The sequence below is a fragment of the Balearica regulorum genome, chromosome 4 (genome assembly GCF_011004875.1).
Source record: "Balearica regulorum gibbericeps isolate bBalReg1 chromosome 4, bBalReg1.pri, whole genome shotgun sequence".
In the NCBI taxonomy this organism is placed as follows: domain Eukaryota; kingdom Metazoa; phylum Chordata; class Aves; order Gruiformes; family Gruidae; genus Balearica; species Balearica regulorum.
In genome coordinates this window covers 74,710,069-74,734,480 of record NC_046187.1, presented here as the reverse complement: position 1 = coordinate 74,734,480, position 24,412 = coordinate 74,710,069, and the positions used below count along the sequence as shown (strand labels likewise).

At 42.7% G+C, this 24,412-nt stretch overlaps 2 protein-coding genes across 11 annotated transcripts in view; one reads left to right on the top strand and one right to left on the bottom strand.

Moving 5' to 3' along the window:
• Positions 1 to 1,781, bottom strand: part of CTBP1 (C-terminal binding protein 1) — a 248,970-nt gene extending 247,189 nt beyond the window's left edge. The window contains exon 1 of one of the 4 annotated variants that reach the window (XM_075752700.1): positions 1,671 to 1,781. The gene's annotated coding sequence lies outside the window, so the exon portion shown is untranslated. The remainder of the gene's footprint in view (positions 1 to 1,670) is intronic. The other 3 variants (XM_075752710.1, XM_075752714.1, XM_075752702.1) reach the window with 3 other exon arrangements.
• Positions 1,782 to 2,286: 505 nt separating this feature from the next.
• The window catches only part of MAEA (macrophage erythroblast attacher, E3 ubiquitin ligase), a 52,353-nt gene continuing 30,227 nt past the window's right edge, over positions 2,287 to 24,412 (top strand). Inside the window, exons 1-4 of one of the 7 annotated variants that reach the window (XM_075752725.1) lie at positions 2,421 to 2,468; positions 10,599 to 10,696; positions 20,349 to 20,531; positions 24,144 to 24,347. In XM_075752725.1, coding sequence (XP_075608840.1) covers positions 20,424 to 20,531; positions 24,144 to 24,347 — 312 coding nt within the window. In that variant the 5' untranslated portion in view covers positions 2,421 to 2,468; positions 10,599 to 10,696; positions 20,349 to 20,423. Of the gene's footprint in view, positions 2,601 to 10,598; positions 10,697 to 20,348; positions 20,532 to 24,143; positions 24,348 to 24,412 lie in introns of all 7 variants that reach the window. The other 6 variants (XM_075752722.1, XM_075752724.1, XM_075752720.1 and 3 more) reach the window with 6 other exon arrangements.

The window sequence follows — 24,412 nt, the reverse complement described above, 5'->3', positions numbered from 1 at the left end:
TACATTTGCTGATTATGGCCAGTACCAGACTGAATGCCAGGGCAGCTGAAAGTAAACACATATAAATAGTTTGCAGTCCAAAGCTGAAGAGAATCTAACACTCAACTACATGACTTCACATATTTTCTTTTATTTACCACCAGCCCTTTGTGGTGAATAGATATTCTCAGTGCATCAGGGCCTATGTACATTGGAAATAATGTTACCAAATATTCTAAGAAACACACTTGTCAAATACAACTTGCTCTTTTAAACCATGAAAGTTAAATGTGTTTATCTTCCTGGAAATATTTGTGTTTATTTTTCTACAGTTTCCTGCAGACCAGATATAACCACAAAGTTTAGAAAAGGCAGCAAAAACCACCATGATGATTAATGGATACAGGTTTTGGGGTCTCTGTAGCCTCAAACCACAACAGCACACTACCTGAAACATATCTGCTGACAATGGCAAGCACCTGCATCGAGAAGGAGAACTTTTGCTACCGACTTCAACAACAGAAGAAAGTTTTTATCACTGCACATACAGCTCCTGGTCTGTACGTTTCCACTTTCTTACTGTTACGCTGCAGACCTAATAGCTTCAAAGTCTGACAAAGTGCCTTCCATCCCACTCACTGAGGTGCTCAAATCACGGTGAGAAGCTTCATGTAGGGTTCTAAAAAAGGGTACATGTTATGGTTGAATCTCAAGACACTGCGCTCTACGTATTATCAAGAAAGTAGCTTTTATATCAATAGCCAGAGGATTATTACTCCAAGAGAGGTTTTATTCCCTCAGACACAAGTAGAGACCGTCTGCAGGATCATACCCCTTTTTTTTTTTATATGGAAACATTCACGTATGCTCAGCAGAGGAATTAGTGCTCATTTAAACCAGTGCTTTTCAACTTACGGCCCAACAACTGCCGTGGACCACTCTCAGGAACCGAACAGAGGTCAGCCAGACAAGCAAGCCTTGGCCAGGGAGAGATTCACGGCTCCCTCCAGATACAGCTGGGAGCCCGCAAACCCAAACAACAAAAGGGGAAAAAAAAAAAAAAACAAACAGAGGAAACCCCCAAAACTTGAAAACCGCTGCTCTACACTTGCACCGCATGCCGGTACTTGGGGCACCGGGCGGTGAGCAGGGCGGGGGGGCGGCCCGGCGGCAGCTCCCCCCCAGGGCAGCGGGAGTTGCTGTCTCCCCGCCGTGAGGGAACTGCAGGGCTGCACCGCCCGCGCACGCCCGGCCAGGGGAGGAAGGGCGCTGGGCCGGCGGGAGAAGCTGCCCGCCGGCCGGGCACCGCTCCTCAAGGGCCGAACGGAAGCCAACCCCCCTCCCCACCCCCCTCCCCCGCGGGGAAGGCGAGACCGGCCCGGCTGCTGAGGGAGCTGCTCCCGCCCCGCGCCTCCTCTCGCGGGGGAAACTTTGCGCCGGCCCGCCCGGGAGAGGGGCCCCACCGCGGCCTCCCCTACGCGGCGAGGAAGCGGCTCGGGGCGGCCGCCCCCCCACGCACACACACACACACAGAGCCCTCAGCGGTGAGGGCGGGCAGCTCCGCGGCGGGCCGGAGGCGGGAAGCCGCACCGGGCGTCTCCGCCTGCCCCGGCTGAGGGGCAGAGAGCGGCGGCGAGCGCGGGAGGGCAGCCCGGCACCAGGGAGAAAGACCTGAGGGGAAGGGGACTCACGCTGTCTCCGCTATTTAAACCTCTTCCCGCCGCCTCCGCCTCACTGACTCTCACTCACTCTCTCCTCCCCACGGAACTTACTAGGGGCGGCCCCCTCCCCTCCCCGACCGACATACACACAGCCACACGCCGGGCCGCCGCCGCCGCTGCCCCGCCCTCCCTCCCCAGGCGCGTCACCCATTCGCTCAAGTCGCTGCCCGTCAGCAGGGAGCGCAACAGCGTTGGCTGGAGAACCTGCCCATCAAAGCGCGCTCCGCACCGCCTCCTCCGGGCTCCGCCCCTCGTCCCGCCCTCCTCTTCCCGGACACCTCGGGGGGTGTTAAAACGGCCGTTTTAAGTCACCATCAAAATTTACTTTTAGATTCCACCTACTGAGCTCTAGCGGAGATTCTGATTGGGTGATGGGAAAGCCCTCTCTATCGCAACTGGGTGGCTGGATGTCCATCACTCCCCAAAATCCCGCCTACCTCTCTGCCGTAATTCCACTTGATTTGTCCGCGCGTCCAGGCGGCCCCGCCCGTTTCCACATCTCTGCCCAATCATGCGCTGCTTCTCGAGCTCTCAGGCGGTGCCAACGCGCACGAACGGAACGTGCGCAACGGCGGCCCTTCATTGGTTGGCGCCTCTCGCCTCACTGTTGCTCTTCCGCCACCACCGTTCCGCGGAACGTACCACGCCGCCGCGGTGGCGGGGGTGAGGGGCGGGCCGTGGTGAGGAGAGATCGCCTTTGGTTCGTCCCGTCTCCATTAGGGATGGGGCGGAGGAAGGCCCTTATTGCCCGTCATGCCGCGCGCGCTCGTAGGTAGCTCCCTCCGGTCCGGGCTAAGGGAGGGCGGGGGGGAGGTTGGTGCCTAATCCAAGATGGCGGTGCAGGAATCAGCTGCTCAGCTCTCAATGACTTTGAAGGTGCAGGAGTATCCCACTCTCAAGGTGGGTGCCGAGCCTCCCTCTCCTTCCCCCAAGCAGGGAGGAGAAGGGTAAAGCCGCTAGCGTCCCGCCGGAGCAGCGCTGAGGGGAAGATGAGGGCTTGGCGAGCCGGGGTCCCGGCCCCCCTTTCCTTCCCGCTCCCCGCCTCAGAAGCCCCCGGGGGTGGGGGTGGGACGGGATTCGATTCCCACCACACAGCTGCCCGCCCGTCCCCGTTTTCCTCCGCTTGACGTCTCGGCTTATGCCGCCACGGCTTCTCCTCTTCCCCTCCCCCTCCGCCGAGGGTGAGGGACGTGCCCGGAATATGCTGCTCTCCCGGGTGTCTCCATGCCCTGAGGTGAAGGGGGAGGCCCCGGGGTCCACGTTAGTGACACAAAAAAGGGTCGTTGAGAGCTGGAGAAGCTGGCTGAGGAGGGAGAGGAAAAGTCGGGTCCTTGTGGCAGGGCGAAGCTGTGGTCGTGGGGTGATGAGAGGGGGGCGAGGGCTCGGACGGAGTCAGGCTGGGGAGAGGGTGTAGGGGCGTGCGAAGGATGGCTCGGCAAGGCGGAGGGTTGCTTTAAATGCTCATCCCAGATGATTAGCTGAATCTACGTGGCGTTGTTAGGAGACGTGTTAAAGGGGAGGGAGGAGGTGGTAGTAGAATATGGTTCCCTGGCTCCTTGGTCCCCCAAAGGTGGAGATGAGCTTAAAAATATAAAAAAAAAAAGGGGGGGACACAAACGTACTGGAAAAGGCTGGAGGCCTGTAGGGACGGATAAGCGAAATACTTACGGTTTGGTAAAAGCACGGAATGTTCGTTAAGGCACTGAGTCTGGCTGAAGGATGGTAGTTTCCCAAGACTGCATAGCTGGTCTTTGGCTTTAGCTAGGTATTGTAAAGCAAATGAAGGACTCGGTGCTGAGCGTTAAGGTCATCGCCTCTAAGAATTGTTGAACTGGAAGGATGATGCTCATAGGAATCAATGGAAACCTTTGTTTGAAGTCTTGTGTTGTATATACAGTAGGTCTACCGCATTCATACCAATAACTGTGGGAGGGAGCTAGGAGAGAGATCTCTTGCAAAATGCTTATTTGAACATCTCTCATGTCACTGTATCAACATTTTTTCATCTATAGAAGGTGTTTACGCAAAGTAAACTTTGTTGTGTTGAGATCATGTTGCACTTTCACACACCGAGTACTGTGTGCTCTTTGCAGTGTTTGTTTTGCAGGCTTTCTAGCCATGTTCTTGTGCATGTCCTCCTCCTCCCCTCTTCTAGCTTCATTCTACTTAGGTCCAAGAAGCAGAAGGAAAAGCATTGATTTCCATTTTACATATGAAGGCTTCTTTCTGTCATCGTGAAGTACTTTAGGGCTGACAGCACCAGGCTTAAATTTTAAAATAGCTGTAAAGAGCACTCTAGCACTTTCCACAGCCAGAACAATGTGAAGGCATTTAAAGTTAAGAAGATCATTTTAAGACTGCATTTTAGATGTACTCCAGTTGTTATCACAGCTTTGCTTGTTACATTCCTGAAAAATTACTGGCAGTGAGGATCAGTGAGTTTTTGTTTTGCTGCTTATGACGAATTGTCAAGGTGCCAACCATTTAAAAGGTAGCAAATATTTTTGACTAATTCTTTTATTTCCACAAGCATTCTTTTTCCCTGAAAAATCTTAACAAAAATATACGTAAGAGAATGGAATGTTGTTTGTAAAGTTGGGAAGCTAAATATTAAGAGGGTGAGACATCCTTGCACCAAAACTCTTAATTTCCTAGCAAAGGTGATGTTTATTGATTCTTCCCAGCACCCCGTCAACTTCTGGATTGTTTCTGTAATCTTTAATAGCATTTTCCATTGTTTAAAAAACCTGCCAGATCAGTGTCTGCTCAAATCTTTTGGATGTATCCTCTTATATGTGAGTCATATACCAAAACATTTTAGTGATGGAGGTGAAAAAGCAGCAGGGAGAAATGAATGCTAAGGCTAAAGTCTTCTAAAGTAACTTGATATCAAATCCCATTTTGTTCATTAGGAGGCAGGTGCCTATAAATATCTGTGGGACTGAGCCTCTGTGAATTTGTATTTCCAGTTGATTCAAACACTGTGTGAAATGAATGCATATCATTTTTTTTAATTTTGTCCACCACAACCACAATAGCTCAGATATTTCTCTTGGAGCTCGGGACACTGGTGATTTTCCCTGATGTGAGTAAAATATAAAAGATTGTAGACTTGTATTTATATCCTTCCTGTTTCCTCCCTCTGGCTTCCTCATGCCAACATCACTAGATAATAGTTGTGTAATAGCTCCACATTTACAGTATGTTCCACAGAGTGCCTTTCATGTGAAAGAGTGCTTAAAACTGCAAAGGGAAATCCCTTTTCCATAGCTGAATTGTGGTTGCTGCAGGAGTGGAAACGCTTCAGCCATTCTTCCACAGTTCAGCTCAGGGGAAGTAAATAAGACTCCTTCAGCTGAATCTAGGGAAGCTATTTAAGTGTACAAAATAATACTTGACTATTACTCCCCTACTCTAATCCTTTCTGCCTTATCAAGGACAGGAAGGTTGCCAGCTATTCTTCCTCCAAAGTGCTGTGGAATCTTTTTTTTTTAACCAAAAAAAAAAAAAAAGCCTTACTAATAGATAATTATGCTAGTCTCATCTGAGAGCATGTAACGTGAAAGCTGGCAATTTAAAAATGAATGAATGCAAACATTGTTATTGTAGTTCTTTTTTGAAAACCTAATAAACAAGTGATGACAGGAAGCTAGATAATTCATCTGTACTTTTTGGAAGTGTGAATAATTATTGAACTGAACTAGCCAACTATATGGAGTGAGACCCCAAAAGTGGAAGATGGAAGACCAGAAAGCAGGGATGATCACGTGTGAAAATATTCTTATCTGGGCTCTTCATTTGCAATAGTTTAGAGGTAGCTGGGCTGCAAGTGCTTTAAACAGCTGATCAAAAGGAGAGCTGTAGAAGCACAGAATATTTGAGCACCTTCTCAGAGCTGTGTCCATGTCTCTTTTGTACTAGAGGCCCAGAACTGGACACAGTACTTTGGGATAGTTTAACTCAGGCAGAGTGGAGGGGAAGGATCACCTTCCTTGACCCATTGGCAATGTTTTTCCTAACACAGCACAAGGTGCTGTTGACCTCCTTTCCTGCAAGGGCATCATGGCTCATGGGCAACATTCTATTTTGCAAAGCTGCTCTCCAGCCTGTTGGTCTCCAGCATGTACTGGCACATCTGGTTGTTCCTTCCCAAATGTAGGATTTGGCATTTTCCTTTGAATTTCATGAGGTTCTTGTTTGCCCTTTTCTCCAGCCTGTTGAGGTCCCTATGAATGGCAACACCACCATCTGGCACATTAACAACTCTTTCCAGTTTGTATCATCTGCAAACTTTTGAGGTGCACTCTGACCTATCATCTAGGTCATTAATGAAGGTATCAAGCTGTTCAGGTCAACTTCTTTTCCCACTGAAGCAGAAGAGGTGCAAGATTCCTTTTTTGCATAATTGGTTACACTAGTTTATTTTTGACCCTGTTTATCAGCTTCACTAGAAGTTGTTGGTTTTGAACATAGCTTTGTACTTTGATATTATGAGCCACAGAGTACTTTTGTCAAAACTTTGAACATATATATCAGTGAAAGTGGTTCAGGCAGAACTTGTAACATCTAGTGCACTGTTAGCACATCAATGTACAAAAAATAAATATGTGACACTTGTAGATCATTACCTGATTTGTAAAGTGCTTGTCAAGTAGAAGGTTGACACAAGCTAAATAGGGATATCAGTAGCAGTCAGCTCTGCGCTAATTCAGTGTGAGCGCTCGTTTCTCATGCTAAATCCATCTTCAACCTGGGTGCTCTGACTCACTGTGTGCGTGTTGAATGTCCATACCGGGCATTTGTATGTTGCTGAATAATGCACTTCCTGTTTTGACACATCATGTGTGCATGTCAGCAAACAAGCGTGACATCTTTTGTACTGCTGCTGTTCTTCCATGCTGAGCTCTGCGTGCCACTGTGTTTTAAGAAAAATCTGGTACTGTGGGACTTCAGAAGCTTGACATTGGAAGGCAGCTAAAGTAGAGTTGGCTTCTGTGGGAGTTGGTCTCTTTTCTACCCCTGCCCACTCACTATAAAACACATTGTAAAGTGATTAATGAAGGAAGAAAACACAGTAAAATGTAGTAACAGTGTGGCCATGAGCTAGAGATACTGCTTGATTTTCAGTACTCCATTGTGCCTGTAGGAAAATACTTCAAGAAAAATACTCTCAAACATTTTATGGAAGACCTTCCGTTAGTATCTTCAAAGTAAATGCTTATCTGATGTTGCAATTCACAGTTGCAGCATACTTGATTTGTAGTGTTTTCACAAGACAGTGCCCTGTGATCTTACGTGTTTGGTTTGTGTATGTTTTCTGGTATAGAAATAATATGTTTGTATGTGTGGTGGGTTGACCCTGGCTGAGGGCCAGGTGCCCACCAGAGCCGCTCTATCACTCCCCTCTTTCATTAGACAGGGGAGAAAAGGTACAATGAAAAAAAACTTACGGGTCGAGATAAGGACAGGGAGAGATCATTCTCTAATTATCATCATGAGCAAAACAGACCGAACTTAGAGAGGGAATTCATCTTATTTATTACTAAGCAAAACAGAGTAAAGGAATGAGAAATGAAACCAAATCTTAAAACACCTCCCCCCACCCCTCCCATCTTCCCGGGCTCAACTTCACTCCCGGCTTCAACCTCCGCCCCCCCCAGCGGCACAGGGGGACGGGGAGTGGGGGTTACGGTCAGTTCATCATGCGGTGTTTCTGCCGCTTCTTCATCCTCAGGGGGAGGACTCCTCTCATCATTCCCCTGCTCCAGCATGGAGTCCCTCTCACGGGAGACAGTCCTTCACGGCCTTCTCCAACGTGAGTCTCCTCCACGGGGTGCAGACCTTCAGGAGCAAACTGCTCCAGCGTGGGTCCCCCACGGGGTCACAAGTCCTGTCAGCAAACCTGCCCTGGCGTGGGCTCCTCTCTCCACGGCTCCACAGGTCCTGCCAGGAGCTTGCTCCAGCGCGGGCTTCCCACGGGGTCACAGCCTCCTTCAGGTGCCTCCACCTGCTCCGGCGTGGGGTCCTCCACGGGCTGCAGGTGGAATCTCTACACCCCCTCATCCTCCCTCCATGGGCTGCAGGGGAACAGCCTGCTTCACCATGGTCTTCACCACGGGCTGCAGGGGGATCTTGCTCCGGCGCCTGGAGCACCTCCTCCCCCTCCTTCTTCACTGACCTTGGTGTCTGCAGATGTTCTTACATCTTCTCACTCCTCTCTCTGGCTGCAAAAGCGCTCTCTAACTGTTTTTGTCTTTCTTAAATATGTTATCACAGAGGCGCTGATTGGCTTGGCCTTGGCCAGCGGCGGGTCCGTCTTGGAGCCGGCTGGCATTGGCTCTATCAGACACAGGGATAGCTTCTAGCAGCTTCTCACAGAAGCCACCCCTGTAGCCCCCCCGCTACCAAAACCTTGCCACGCAAAACCAACACAGTATGGTAGCTGACATGTTGGGGTCTTTAAATGTTGACATAAACCAAGAATATCTGTGAAATCTTTGTTGCTTTGTGTAGCAAATGTTTTTCAAGAGCTGGGAAACAGGAGTAAAGATGAACTTCAAACATTTGCTAGAGAACATAATTGGAAGAAAATGCTTCACAACGCAGTGTAGTAGGAGCGGAGCTCTTACTGGATGCTATGGTCGACCCAGTGCAATTTTTCTTCTCTCTCTAAACCTCTTCCCATGGTCTTTCAATTCAGTAATTCCTATATTAATCGGCATAATAATGCACCTTTTGGGCCTGCAGGTTTAGGAAAGTACTGTTTTGGTGGATGGGTATTTGCTATAAGGGTCCTTGTAAACTTAAGAAACTGCCTCCTTTGTACACTTGGCCTCCCATAGCTTACAGCCTGACGGTACATCATATAGGAAGTACTTGCTAACCCAGAATGTGAAATATGCTGTATTACTTAAAATACATTATTGCTTATTTAAATCAAGTTTTTAAGAAATTTCTGGCTATCAAAATAAAGATATAATTGTTTCACAACTGACTCTTGAGTCACCTCAGCTTTTTTTTTTTTGAGTGCTCTGTGGATTACCTTGAGTTGTACACTAGTGAGAACCAAAGTAAAACAGGTAATATATTGAGTAGAACTTTAGTCATCCACATGTTCTGATACAGGTCTGCTGAATCAATACTTAATTGTTTGTCTTAGGAGAAATGCTGTCACTTCAGCTGGAATACATTATTTTGGGAGCAATCTAATTGGCAATGGGATGTCTAGCCTAAAATCTCCAGCCAGTATCATGCTGTCTGGTCTCTGCAAACACACAGGAGGATGAAGACCTCTGTCATTTAAAGAGGTGATACTGTGATTAAAATGAATAAATATTTGGAGAAGAAAGAAGGATCAAAACAAGTGAAAGGACTTGCTCAGGACACAAACCTGCTATATGAGCTTAGCAACTTGACCGCTTCTTCGGACAGGGAGGAATGGACAGGGAGGAATGCTTAGGTTTTTGTTAGTACTGAAATATTTCTACTAAAGGAGAAAAGCAAAGAAATCTCTTTTGAGGCCTGAGTGCAAGATGGCAGCTATGGACAAGTGGAGTGAAAATGACTGGTTTCTGATGTCCCTAGTGTGGCTCTAGACAGGACTCTAAAATGGCTGTCAGCTTGCTTACATAAGGTTGCAAGACAGTTACATAAAACTGTAAAATGGCTTTGTAAAACTCTTAATTTTGTTGTTGGAAGCCTTGTTCAAAAGTTCATAATGTATTCAGTAATAAGTTACTAGCAGTTTGTGTGAAAGGGTAATATTTTGAAGGATTATAATTGCTTCTGTTGAGTAAGTATGCGTGCAACAGATGGATAGTGCAAGAATTTTTCACTGCTAATTCTCTCCTGTGTTGAAGCAGCAGCTTTGAATATTATAATGATACTTTCTTTCTAGACACAGCTGCTCTAGAACATCCAGTACTGTCTTCCTGAGTTGTAAATGTTTTTAACTAAGGAAAACTACTAGGCTTTATACTTGAAAAACATTGAAACTGTTTTTAAAAATAACTATTTTTTAAAAAATCCAAATGAGCTGCAACTGCGTTTAGACTTATGAAATTTTGTCTTTTTTGATCTGTATCCCTTCAAGGGTTTATATTAATGCTTGTACCTAATTAAACCTAAATCTAGCCATTATTCTAAGCTTCTCATTCCTGAAATATTACTACTTTTCCTTTCTTTTTTTTTCTGTTTTGCCTAGAACAAGAGACAAATAGTAATGTTTCAAGGAGTTCATAAGATCTACACATCAGAAGAATTCATTCTGTCAATAAGCGATGATATAATTTACATTTTTGGATGAGTTCAGTGACAAGTAATGATGCTGACTCGGTTCTGAAACAATCCAAGAGTTATAGAGGAAGTGTAGAAAAATATAGGATTTCATGTACTTAAAATACTTGAAATACGGCTTGAGGGAAAATTTGCAATAGTTTATTGTACCTTGCCTCATTTTTCAAATGCCATCATGTATAATAGATGTCCTCTCCTCTACTCTTCTGTTTTGTTGAAGGTGAGCATGGTGGTCTAATTTAGTCTCAAGGAAACAGCTTAATGCTCAAAGGTGTTTCTTGGTGGGTTTACCTTTTTTACCTTTGGGAGATGCTTACTTTTTCTTCCATATTCCCATGCTTCCTGTTGCCTCTTGCATAAGTATAGCTAAGTTGTTTTTGCTTCTGTTTTTTTGTTTGTTGTTGTGGGGTTTGGGTTGGTTTTGAAAGACAATTTCATCACTGCACTTCTCACTTTTCTTTTCCCTACCTATCTGTGGCTAGGCTTAATTTCATATAAGGGCACAATATATGGCATTTGAAAAAGCTTTTTTTATACCTCAAAGTCTTCAACTGAATTATCTTGGAGACCTGTAGATTCATACAAATCTCTGGTGCTTTTCAGGTGTTATAAGCTAACACAATTGAGGAGAGGAAGCACATCATTTTTCTGACCCTTGAAAGGAGAGCATAGTTCTGTAATGGTTCCCTTCTCCTAATCTGGTATGACTCTTATTTTTCTTGAATTTTTTTTTCTTCCAACTAGTCATCTGACTTCATATACCTGAAAAGATTTTTAAAAATCCATTTCAAATTCCCTCTTGTCCATGATTCAGTTCATTTGAAAAGATACATAAGGTAGGTATTTGTGTTTAAAAACCACTGCAGTTTGTGGCAAGGAGTGGCTTTCAGCTGTGAGACTAGTGTTGAAGAAGGATGATTCACACATACATCAGTAAAGTCAGGACATATAGTTAAAACTTCCCTGCATATGAGTTTGTACTGCTGTCAAGTTAGACTTGATTGACTACTTTCCTCCAAATACAGGGGGAAATTGGATGTTCTTTTACAGAATTGTGAACCTATATAAAAGATGCTTGTTTCTGTTGTCTATACTATTTTCTGTGAAAACCAGGAACTTTCAAAGGTTTATTTTCTAAAAACTGATAACAGAAGGCTGGGGAATGATAAATGGTCTTGCTTTCACTGCCAAATAATTCTTCCTTCAATTGTGATGACTTTTTTGAAGTATCGCTCTTGCTCTATAATTTCCAGCAACCAAATGATAGCTATACAAACTGGTTTTTACTTTGTATTTCTTTCTGCTACATCTGAACTAGTTTCCTATATGCAGTCACTGTGGAGTAGAAACTCTTTTTGATTAATGCTGTAGTCCGAAAGAAATTGTTTGGGGTTTAGTTTCCATTTTTATTTGGAACTTTTTAGGCTTGAATCTGTGTAAGTGAAGAAGGAATCTAGCCTATGTTGTAGGACATGACCAGATCAGTTTGAGAACTGGTGTGCTAAAGGTCTAGTGTAAGGCTAAAGACTTGTGGAAGGATAAAGACTTACATTTTCACAAATATTTAATTCTGAAAGAAACATGTGCAATTCAATCTTTCAGTATTACTGTGTGCCAGTTAGGAAAACTTGTGGATAGCATCAGGCTGGTATTTGAAGTTTCATGCAGTAGCCATTGCTCTTTGCCCTAACATCCTACGCCTCTAAAGGAGTAGAAATGTAACACTATGTATAAGCTTATTTGGCTTAGGGAAAATCCTGTTCTCCTGTGTCCAGTCCTCCCCTTAATTCTCTGGAAATTCTCTGGTAAATGCTGATAAACACATTTTTCCTGAAGTAGTCTGAGGATTTTCTTGGATAGCTGTGGAAGAAAGGCGAAGTAGAAGACTTTACTTAAAGTAGAAACACTGAAGAAAAAATTTAGTGAGTTTCTTAATACATGTAATTTATTTTTCCCTTCCAACCAATGGCTTACTGATGCAGAAATACTATCCTGAGTAATCAAATATGGAATAATGTACATCAGTTAATGTGACTTTTTAAAAGGAAAGTCATGCCAGGCAAAGATACTGGATTTCTGTGTTAAAAAAAAAAAAAGAAAAGGGTGCCTGTGGATTTAGTTGATTGCTTATTTGTATTACTGAATGGTTTCTGGAAATACCCCTTACCTGGAACTCTTGAAAGAAAGAAGATAGAAGCCCTTATGTGAATAGTAACTGGGCAAGAGAAGAAGCAAACATCGACATTTAGTAGCCAACCTCTGTAATGGAAGAAGGTTAGTGCTAGGATTCTGCTGGGGTCTCTCCCACTACTGCTGATATTCAGCTGTTTGAACAGCATGGGAGGGAGAGAGAGAGAGCTGAGATGATTTGGTTTCCTTAATGATGCTATGATAATTGAGGTATTACAGATACAACCCAAGTATGAAGCATTAGAGAAGAATAATGAAAGACTGAATGCCTATTAAAATAGTAGATGAAATTCAATATAGAGAAGTGCAGTGTGATACAGTTTATAGGTACAGTGGGAAGAAAAACCATCCTAATCTCATTATGCAGTAACTGAGTCGGAAATGACCATCATTGCTCAGTAGGATCTTGGGGTTATGGTGAATGTTTTCTGGGAATGGTCAGGTCAATGTTGACAAACTTAGGACAAAAGTGCTGGGAAAGGGAAGAATGGAGAACCTCGTTACATAGCAGTGAATATCCATGGCTGCTTCTTAAGTAGTATAAGCTGCTCTTATTTTCTCCCTTCCCTCATCCTGAAAAAGAACTGGAAAATGTCTACAGAAAGGCAAGAATGACTAGAGATATGGAAAGATTGTCTTCAAAGAATGGTTTAGAAAGAGCCTCTTCAATCTCAAGAGACATGAGAGGCATAGAAGAGAGCGAATGTTCCCAAAAGGGAACATTTTCTCCCAAAACAAGAACAAAAGGTTTTCAAATTAGGCTAGTAGTTGACAAGATGAAACTAAGGAGTGTTTCCTCGCAGAATGTGTGTGGCAGTCAAATGTCTCACCACAGGATGTTGCAGTACTAAAATACTACAGGCCAACAACAACTAGTGGGATTCATGGATGAGAAGCACCCTGTTGTGTTTCTACTATAAAACTCCCACCTCTGGCTCAAGAAGCTCAGAGGGACTATTTGGGATTAGTAACTTTATGTTCTTGCCTTTTTTCAAGGGCCATCCCGTTTCTGGATGTTGTCAAGGAAAGGATAGTGACAAAGGAGGGACTTTTGGTCTACTTGATACAGCCATTCCTATCTTCATATGGACATCTATGATCCAGTCTCTTTCTAGATGAATTCATAAAATTAAGGTAGGAAAGGACCTCTGCAGACAGTGTAGTTCAGGCTTCTGTTTGAAACTAGGCTAGCTTCAAAGCTAATTTAAGTTGCTCAGGGACCTGCCTAGTTCTGAGAGTTTCTAAACTTTCCCGCATGACATCCTTGTGTTTAGACTGGAGAGACATGGATTCGATGGATGGATGGACCACGCAGTGGATAAGGAATTGGCTGGATGGTCGCACTCAAAGAGTTGTGATCAACGGCTCAATGTCCAAGTGGAGACCAGTGATGAGTGGCGTCCCTCAGGGGTCGGTACTGGGACCGGCACTGTTCAACATCTTTGTTGGCAACATGGACAGTGGGATCGAGTGCACCCTCAGCAAGTTTGCCGATGACACCAAGCTGTGTGGTGGGGTCAACACGCTGGAGGGAAGGGATGCCATCCAGAGGGGCCTTGGCAGGCTGGAGGGGTGGGCCCGGGGGAACCGCATGAAGGTCAACAAGGCCAAGTGCAAGGTCCTGCATGTGGGTCGACGCAATCCCAAGTACACCTATAGGCTGGGTGAGGAATGGATTGAAAGCAGCCCTGAGGAGAAGGACTTGGGGGTATTGATTGATGAGAAGCTAAACATGAGCCGGCAGCATGCGCTTGCAGCCCAGAAAGTCAACCGTGTCCTGGGCTGCATCAAAAGAGGTGTGACCAGCAGGTCGAGGGAGGGGATCCTGCCCCTCTACTCTGCTCTTGTGAGACCCCACCTGGAGTACTGCGTCCAGCTCTGGGGACCCCAGTACAGGAGAGACATGGAGCTGTTGGAGAGAGTCCAGAGGAGGGTCATGAAGATGATCAGAGGGCTGGAGCACCTTTCCTATGAGGACAGGCTGAGAGAGTTGGGATTGTTCAGCCTGGAGAAAAGGCGGCTCCAGGGAGATCTAATAGCGTCTTACCAGTATCTGAAGGGGCCTACAGGAAAGATGGTGAGGGACTGGTTATGAGGGAGTGTAGTGACAGGACAAGGGTTAATGGGTTCAAGCTGAAGGAGGGTCAATTTAGATTAGATGTTAGAAAGAAATTCTGTATTGTTAGAGTGGTGAGGTACTGGGACAGGTTGCCCAGAGAGGTTGTGGATGCCCCATCCCTGGAAGTGTTTAAGGCCAGGTTGGATGGGGCTTTGGGCAACCTGGTCTAGTGGAGGGTGTCCCTGCCCATGGCAGGGGGGTTGGAACTAGATGATCTTTGAGGTCCCTTCCAACCCAAACCCTTCTATGATTTTAAAGGTGGAGATTTTACCACTTTTCTGGGCTGCTGTTTCAGTGCTTACCAACTCTGCTCATTTAATATTTTTTTTCCTTATGTTCAGCTGCAATTTTCTTTGCTGCCACTTGTCAGCTGTGCCTCTTTCCCTTTTGCTCTGTAACTCTGAGAAAAGTCTGGCTAGCTCTTATCTATGACCTTCACCTTTAGGTAGTGGAAGGCTTCTATCAGATTGTGCTGCTCCCAACTCCCTGCGGCCTTCTCTTCTGCAAGTGAAACAAGCCTGCCCCTCTCACCCTCTCTTTGGATTTTGTATCCTCCAACCAGCTAACCATCATGGTGGCAGCCTTCTGGACTCTTTCCAGTTTGTCAGCATCTCTTCTTTGGTGAGGTGGAAGTGACCTGAAAACCAGACTCAGTATTCCACATGAGTCTGCATGAGTGCTGAGCATAAAGAACAATCATTCCTCTCAACCCACTACCTTTAATCTTGCTAATGCAGCCTGGTATGTGGTTAGCTTTCATTGCTACAAGAGTCTGCTGCTGATTCCTGTCCAACCAGCTGTTCGTCAGAACCTCTGTGTCTTTTTCTGCAGAAGTGGTCCTAGCCAGTTATTCCACAGCCTGTGCTAATGGATGGGGTGGTTTTGTGCCAGGTGCAGGGCTCTGGTTTTTGCCTTGATTGCATTTCATAAAGTTCTTGGTGTGTTTCTCCAGCTTGTCACTTCCTCTGAATAGCAGCTCTGCCACTCAGTGTTACCAAGGACTCCACTAGTTTGTTGTCCTCTGTGAGCTTTCTGATTGTGTGTTCTGTTCCATAGTGCAGATGGTTGAAGAAGACACCTATGTTGGAGCTGATAATGTTCCTCAGGAGTCAAGCAGTACTTGTAATTGGCCACCAGGTAGCTTTTGAACCACTGACTTATTCTTTTACTCTGGCTGTTCAGTCAGTCCCTTACTCATGTTCCAGGCATTTAGTCCACGTCTCCCTAGTTTGGCTACAAGGGTACTTCTGAGGTAGTCATCTCACCACTGAGAGCAAAACAGTGTTGTCAAGCCTGATTTGCTTATGGCAAATCTAGGCTGGCTATTCCCAGTCAACTTTATGAGCTTGGAAATGGCTTCCATCTGAGTGTTTTTTCCTTAACTTTCCCAAGAACTGAGATGAGGCAGACCAGCCTGTAGTTTCCATGATCTTCCGGCTTTTTTTTTTTTTTTTGTTTTTTTTTTTTTTTGTTTTTGAAGAGAGACAAGAAACTTGCCCTTTTCAGTCACTGAGGACTTTCTCTTGCTCACTGTGACGTCTTAGGGATGATAGCAGCTTTATAGTGTCATCAGTGAGCTCCCTCCCTTCTGGTCCCAGAATGTACCTGTATATCTTCAGCTTGCTTTAGACTTCTCATGTGAATAGGACCCCTCTCCCCAGACTCCTTTGCTCATATACAGTCAGGAAGGCTTAGGAGAAGACCTTACCAGTAAAGACAAAGAAGGCATTTAGAACTGAGACTTTGTTATCTTTTGTTGCTAGGGCACCAACTCAATTCTGTAGATGCTTTTCTTTACCTTCCTTATGCTGTTCATTTGTCTATAAAGTCCTTGTAATTACAACTGCTTATTAGTTTGAACTCAAGTTGAATAAAGTGGATGTATCTGTTGGCCATGATGGTAATGAGTGCTGGATTTCTAGCTGTGTCTCGGAATGCTTTTCCTCCATCATGCTGGGAGGACTTTAACACCTCTGCAAAGAAGATCTTGCCACACTTCATATTTCTTCTGTTATCTCATACTTTCTCCCGAGCAGAGAGCCCTTTAACAGTGTATGTCTTCACTTTGTTTGGAAACCCCAGGTGCTTTAATGAGTGAGTGACTGCAAGCTTCTTAGCTCTGCTGTTTTCTGTTCCCTCCACACAACTGAACAACCAAGGTATAGCTCTCATGGCAGTTGTTTCTCTTCTTCTACCAGTTCAAGCTTGTAGACCCAGAAAGATCCTCTCCTAAGTCTTGACTCCACAGCTAGAGGTTGTTGGAGCATGTTCTGGGACAGCACACAAGGGTTTTCTGGCTTTCTAAAACCAAAGTGAAGTAACACCTGAAATGAAGAAAGTACTTGGATCGGGTTTTTCAGTTGTCTCTGCCTCTCTGTTAGCACTTAGCACCTGGAAACATTCATATGCTACACTTGAGGAAGCTTTTGGCTAAGCAGACTTTCCTTCACATCACAGTAGCAAAATTTTGATCTTGGAAAAACTTGTGTTACTGTAACTTTATCCCTTTTGTAGGCTGTTCTAACTTAAACCTAACGAAAAGGAATTTGACTTCAGTGTGTCCTGGTTTAATATGTACTTAAGTTGAATAATGTTTGCAGTTATGGAAGGTGATGAACAAAAGAAGCAGAATCTGTTTAGTGACACTGGATTTAAATGTGCTGCCCCCTAATATTTTGCATCTCTTCTTTGTATCATCTTGTATACTTCTGGTAGGAGCCAACTGAGGTGTGGTTTTTCATGCTCTAAAGAGTAGGACAAGTTGGTATTGTGCTTTTACAGAATACATTCTGCTTGGTTCTTGCTGATTTATTTCAAATTTTTTTCAATGTTTAGTAGATGGTTACCTTTTTTCCTTAAGGTAATACTTCCCTAGGCTGAGTTTTGTAGGCCACTCTTGTCCTCAAAGAATAACTGTGTACTCCAGGCTTAGTAAGAGTGGTACTGGCAGTAAAAATTGGAAGTCTCTAATAGGCTTGTGGCAGCTAATGAATGATGCATATGTCTTGCAGCTGTGTCTTGGTCCAAAACGTTTGCTGTCTGCTGTTTTATCTGTGGTACCTGAAAATTCAAGTGAACCATAATTAAGAATTTTTAGAATTACATTTTCCAGAGCGTTGTTTTGTTACATTCTCCTTCATTTATTTTCATTATTGTAGAAAAAATAAATAAACTTATTGGTACAATGCCTGAAACTTTTGAAGAGTTCTATGGTAAAGCAAACCACTACTGGGGAACGGGGTTTGTTTTGGAGCATAGGAGCTGTACAAGTAGCAAAAGAGCAGTGGATCAAGGTCCAAAGTCTAGATAAAATGCTTTCTCAGTAAGGAACGTAGTGATTGCAATTTCTCCATTTTGGCATTCATAGAATCTAGTCCCAAAATCAGAGTGGTAGGGGTTGCAAGGGACCTCTGGAGATCATCTATTCCAACCCCCCTGCTAAAGCAGGATCACCTACAGCAGGTTGCACAGGATAGCAGGTCCAGGCAGGTTTTAAATATCTCCAAAGAAGGAGACTCCACAAAAAGTAAAGTCAGTATAAAAGCTGTACCTGGATACGATTTACAAATATCCTCTGAAAACTGCTGGCTCTATGGTAAGAAACAAGTGCCTATGCATACTATGAAAACTCTAGTAAGAAATATTTAATGTCAGTTTGTTATACAAATAATTTCATTGTACCTTTAAAGTAATTTTGCTTGTTATGGTACACTAAAATTGTGTTTAGCAATAAGTTTATTTGTATTTACTTTCAGAGTATATAGTAAACCAGTTCAATTCCTAGCCTCTTTTACACAGGATATTCAGATCTCTTTTTTTTTTTTTTTTGGGGGGGGGGGAAGGAGGGAAAATGTGGATAAAACAAGATTCAAAACCCTATTGCACCTAGATATAGTATAAATGATATGTAATGATGCCAGCTGAAATTGAAAGTCCAATTGTTCTAAATGTCATATGAACACAGACCGTGCCAGATATTTGCACGCTAAAGAGACAGAGCATGGGAAACAGGAAGTGTTAATGCTCTTGTGTGCAGATAAGAAAGTAGGGAAAAGGGAGATTAAAGCTCGATTATTTTTTTGAAAACCAACTAGATCTGTGTGTCCAGTTCAACTGATTGCTCAAAATTTAACGAAAACACTTTTTGTAGTCAGATACCTCTAATCAATAGTAACTTCAGAAAGTCTTGAGTAATGTAGCTGAATAGCAAAGTACTTGCAGAAATTAAATTCAGTAGATGCAAGTAACTGAAGGAAACCGTTTTCAATGAATAGTAAGAAAAATGCAGGGGGGACAAAAAGGAAGAAGTTACCTTAATGCTGTCTGGCATCAAGTCTTGGAGTTGGAAACAAACTGCCATATTGAAAAGCATGAGATGTCAAAATAATGGCCCCCCAAAACACCCATTCTATCTGTGGAGCTTTAAAACCTTTCATCTTTTTTCTGGAAATGGAGAAGGGAAATAAGAGCTAAAAATGGGATAAAAGATGGTTGTACAGACAATTAAGTAGGTGTTGAAGCCTATTAATTCTGATATTTTATGTGGTTTGAGTTTAGAGGGGGTGCAGTGCTGGGATTTTAGGGGAGGATGTGTAAGGAAAATAATTGTTTCAGCTTGATACTTCCTGTGGTAAATGCTTGTTCTGTCACTTGTTTAGGTCTTAGTTTGAGATGCCAAAAAGCACTAAATAGATCATTTCAGCCTTTGAGAGGAAGAGGAGCCCTTTCGTATCTTATCAGGAGCATTCTTGTGTTACGCTTCTGCTACAAATAAGAACAACCTATTGTAGGTCTACAAAGTCTTGGAAAGCAAGTACTTTGGCTCGTCTTCCTTACTCTGAACCTAAACTGTTTCTCAGTGCATCTCTAATTGTGAATTGCAGTGCTTGTGTAGTAACCTCTCTCCTAATAGAGCCCAAAAGGAGAGTGGACCCTGGGGATACTATCTTGCATGCGAATGATTAGAAGGGAGAAAATGGAAGCAATCTTGATATAATTGATTAGAAGTGATATACTTGAAGGATTTGTAATCAAACATATACGTGATATGTACCAAACAGAACACTGATTTGTGTTTCCTGTTTTACCTTTAATGTATGTCATCTGATTGCTAGCTAAATTATGCCTATGATTAATGGAAAAGCAATCAAGATTACCATAACTACCTGAAAGAACTTCTCATGGACTTCTTCAAGTTAAAAGATGGGGATGAATTAAATGTATAATACTGGAATGTTTATGTTCTAAAATTCCTGTTTCTGTGAAGTAATAGAACTTCCTGTCTAAATTGCTTATGCTGCCACGGTAGTGGAAGCAACATGATGGGAGCAGCTTAACATTTGCTGTAAGCTTTCCGTAAGTCATTCGGTACCCTAAAATTTGACCAGGCTGTAGGCCATACAGTGTAGGGTCTTATCACTAAAAGAAAACTTGCATGGAGATTCTCTTAGCATTCATTATAGTCCTACTGGAATTAATGTTAAAAAGTAGTTCTTCATGGGCAGAAGTAGGTAGGAGACCTATTAGATTTCCCGAATAACCATTGGTGTACTATGTATAAATTTTTCAGTAGCCAATATGCTTTATAGATGCTTTCTCAAAGGTAACTGTCTCTTCTTTTATGAACTCCTGAAGGAAAGAAATGTAAACTTAAAAATCCATGTTCTGAAGAGTGATTGCTTAGTTGTAGTTACCTTGTAGCTTTCTTTTTTTAGATACACATTTGTCTTTGCTTTCTGTTCTCCCTGAAGTGTTTCCATTAGTGCTTGCTACAGTCAAAGCAGGATAGGTGAAATTGGTATCAGAAAAGAATCTACCAGCTTTTATTTCCTGTCACTGTTTTTTCATAATCTTTGAAGTGTTAGCTCTTTGCTGACAGGGTTTAAATAAGGGCGTTGATATGAGAACTCAAGTTCAATTAATGACCTCTAGTGTCCTTTTGTCTTCTTCTGGCTGCATCAGCTAAAATCATCAGTCTCTTTAAACTCCAGAAGACCTGACTTTTTTAATATAGAAATTCTAATGACTTGGTATTTCTCATTTAGGTGCCATATGAAACACTGAACAAACGGTTTCGAGCTGCACAGAAAAACATTGATCGAGAGACCAGCCACGTTACAATGGTTGTGGCAGAGCTGGAGAAGACGCTGAGCAGTTGTCCTGCTGTGGATTCAGTTGTTAGTCTCCTGGATGGAGTAGTTGAAAAACTCAGCGTTCTGAAACGAAAGGTAAGTGGTGTTCTACCTTGTCATTGTTCTGTCGTTACAAAGTTAACAGAACTAATTTTCTGCAATGCTGTTTGAATTTTCTTTTCAAGATTATACACCTTACAGGTGCTGTAAGGGCCTTAGAACGCACAACAAAACACCAAAACTTACTCTATCTTGCTTCACTGTGCTTCTGAAACATGTCTTGGTGTTCCATGATTAAGTATAACGAACCTCTGTTGAGAAGTAAAATTAATATGTATTTGTAGTCCTGGAAAGGGATTTCTCCACCCACAGAAATGAAATAGTAGCAAACCAAATTGATTTGTATCAATTTCTGCTTGTCTAATGGAAAGGTTTGTGGGGTTGCATTAACTGATCACTTGAGGAGCAAAATTAGGTAGAAGATGAGTCTGAAAAATGTTTAAACTCCAGTGGGGGGTAGTTGAATGCAGCATTGAGGCTTCTGTGCCAAAGAAAATGCAAGTTGTCCTGGATTGTTACTTGAATGTTTTTTATAAACACTAAACTTGCAGGTTGGAAGGTTCCTAGGGAATATTACTCAAAGCATTTTAAACAAAGTTTAGCAGGATAACATGCTTCTAGCTATTAAGCTTGAACACTTGTATGAAATACAGCCAAACTTTCATGCTTTTACCACATCTGTCTAAGAAGAATGAGTTAAAAACATAAACTGTATAGCATAAGCCATCCTTATTTTGGATGGGAATGTTACTCAATCTGAGACTCATCAGAACACTTACTTGAAACAAATCTTGCAGAAAAATGAAAATAGCTCTGTTGCCTGGCTTTAGAGTAGTGCTTCTCCAAAAATAAATAGATGAAACAAATGGTAGCAGAGCCATTTCATTAAAACTGAAATGAAATAACCAACAGATATAAATCTTGAGACTATATTAAGTGAACCGTCAAAATACCTTGGAGGTTTGTAATATGAAAGTAACGCTGTCGTGTGTGTTGATTTGGGGTTTTCTGCATGAACAGGTTAGCTAGGTGTTGAAAAGCTGATCTGCAAAAGACTTCATAAATCTAATTGCTGTTTTCATCTTTGATTTGTGAGACTCGGAGGTCTTGAAGGATATGTTTTCTTCACTTCTCTGTTACTTACAGAAATAAATTATTTCTGAAAGAGGTGTTAGATTTTGCTTGTAGGTGTGTAGTAATGATGTGGAGGAGTAAGTTATTTACTTGTTAAGTCTTTGCTGACTGTGGGGGTGTGTCTGAAGGCATTGCTGAATGTTTTGGGTGCAAGGCTCCATTTTAGTGTAATTGCTCATTTGTTTCTGACTGCCCAGAAGACTGTGGGGAATCTTATAGCTGCTCAGAAAGAACAAAAGGTAAAAAAAATATGTTTAACAGTAAAAGTCTTCTGAAATACAAAGGTCTTGTTTCTGCTCCAAACCCTCAACTCCAACTGTCTTCTGTCATCTCTGCCCTGAGCAAAATGACTGTTTTCTTTAGGGCCTTTGGACCTATGTGGGATCTCTGTTTCCTCCTGTGTTTAGACAAGGATCTGATGAACTGCTGAGATGGCCATAATAGAATTAGATGGTTCCTTTATTTAACACCTTACTTGCTCTTAAAAAAAAAGAGCTTTTCAACACAGCAGGTTTCTTGGGTTTTGAAAATGATCCTGGGGAAACCTAGGCCTTTGTTTTCCCTTTTGTATCCTGTTTAATATGCTTGTTCCCTCAAGTTCTGTTAATGTCCAGCAGGGCAAGTCCAGATAGACTTGCTTCAGAGGGTTTTGAAAAGGATCTGTAGCCTTTCTGAATGCACTACAAGGATCAAAAACACAGCAAGAGCTGTGGACACAAATCCATATAAGGAGAGCCCTTTGGAACGAGAAGGGGCTCAACCTTTGTGCCTGGCTGCCTTGAATTCTTCTAGTTGTTTTCAGAATAATTCTTGAGGTTGCCTTCATATCTGATAATACTGCAAATATCTAACAAGCAAAAGTGAGTTTTGGCTTCAGTTAGTGTTTGCTGAATAGGAAAAACTCAGTTTAGAACTTAAACAAAATACTGTTCTTCAAACCATATGTTACAAAAGAAAGCTAAATTCAGTAAGAGAAGTAACTCAGTCTTCAGTAATAAAAATAACTCAGGCTATAGATGTTTACATGAATTATAGTAAAAGACTGTCTTGTATAGTGACTAGGGTTTTCGATACCTGAATTTGGTATCGAGGGCTTGATCAGAACCGGGCTTAATTGGGACAAATGCTTGGTAGGCTTTTCTTACACAAGTTTTCATGTATTTCACTTTGCTTCTCAAATATCAATCCTACCAGAAGTAATCTGTAAATGAGCATACATGGTAAATGCAATTGGAACCAACCTGTGCTTCCAGAGCTGGAGCTGTTATCCAAGGATGCTACCATACCCCAAGTAGCTCGAGTACTGGGAAGGTAGCCGTGCCAGTGCAGAGTGCAAAGTGGGCTGCCAAAAGCCAGCCAGGTTACCCGGTCTGTGCTTGGTTGACAAACCTGAGTGGACTTTCCTATTGCCAGAGCTGTGCAGTTATTCAAACGCAAGCCAGCGAGTTTAAAGTCACCACAAGTAAGGCAACCCAACCTGAAATTGCATCACTAGTGATAAATTGCAGATGGGAAAGGTACTAAGCCTCCATTGTCTTCTGGTTTGCTTTTACCTTACCAGGCACATAAAAGTACTGCGAGCTTTCTTGTGTTCTGTACCCTGGCATGACCCACAATTGTCACATGCTGTATACTGAGTCAGCTAGCTTTGAATTACAATACGTCTATAATAAAATTGCTTGGTAAAATTTTCAGCATAACTAATCAGCCATATAACTTTAAGGTTGAAGGAAAGTAAGTATGACCTGAGTGTGCGTGTTTTCACTTTTTTAAAAAAAAAATGTTGTGGAGATCTTTTTGAGTCTGTGTTTTGTACTGGGCATGTGGTTTTTTTAAAAAAAAGTCTTTCTGTTTCCTCTGGACAAATTTATTTCCTAAGCAAGGCTCCTAACAGTAGATCCATGTTTCCAGAGTAGCAAAGGTAAGTAAAATAATGCCAGTTTAACAAAGCTGGTGAGTTTTGAAAACTACTCTAAGATCCTTGAATTAAATGTGCCAAACAGCCAAATGTTTATGTAATTTTTATTATTGCATGACTGATTAAAATGGCTGCAGTGTATTAGAAGTAATGTGGGTTTATTCTGCATCACTCCTCAGTAGAACTAATTCAGCAGGACAGCTGCTTGAGGAAGAAGCCATCCATAGGTTAGAGGTGGAAATTCATTATTTTCAACTGTTTGTGAATGTTTGCAGTCATCTGGTCCAAAGCTCTTTGCAGACTATTACAGCAGTTGCTGCTGTCATTGATATGTTGCTGTTTTCAGGCTAACTCCACATTAAGCAGAAAAATGCATATGCTTATAATATCAAATAAGTGAAAACTTACTTATATGCGAGAATATCTCAGAGCTGGACCAGCAATGCTGAAATGTCTGTCTAAATGAAAGACACAGTATTGGGAGTAACTGTATAATGTGTAAAGAATGCTTACAAACAATTCTTACTGTATTTTGCTTTAAAAGCAAATTGTAAATGTATAGCTCTTATTTGTTCCTGTTAATTTTTACTTTTTAGGCAGTTGAATCAATCCAGGCTGAAGATGAAAGTGCAAAACTCTGCAAACGTAGGATTGAACATCTGAAAGAACATAGTAGTGACCAGCCAGCTGCTGCAAACATGTGGAAGAAGAAACGTATGGATCGTATGATGGTGGAACATCTTTTACGCTGTGGCTACTACAATACAGCTGTAAAACTAGCGAGACAAAGTGGTATTGAGGTTAGTAGCAATGTGCACTAACTAACAAAACAGGAGTAAAGAGGAAGTTGGCAAATAAGAACAAG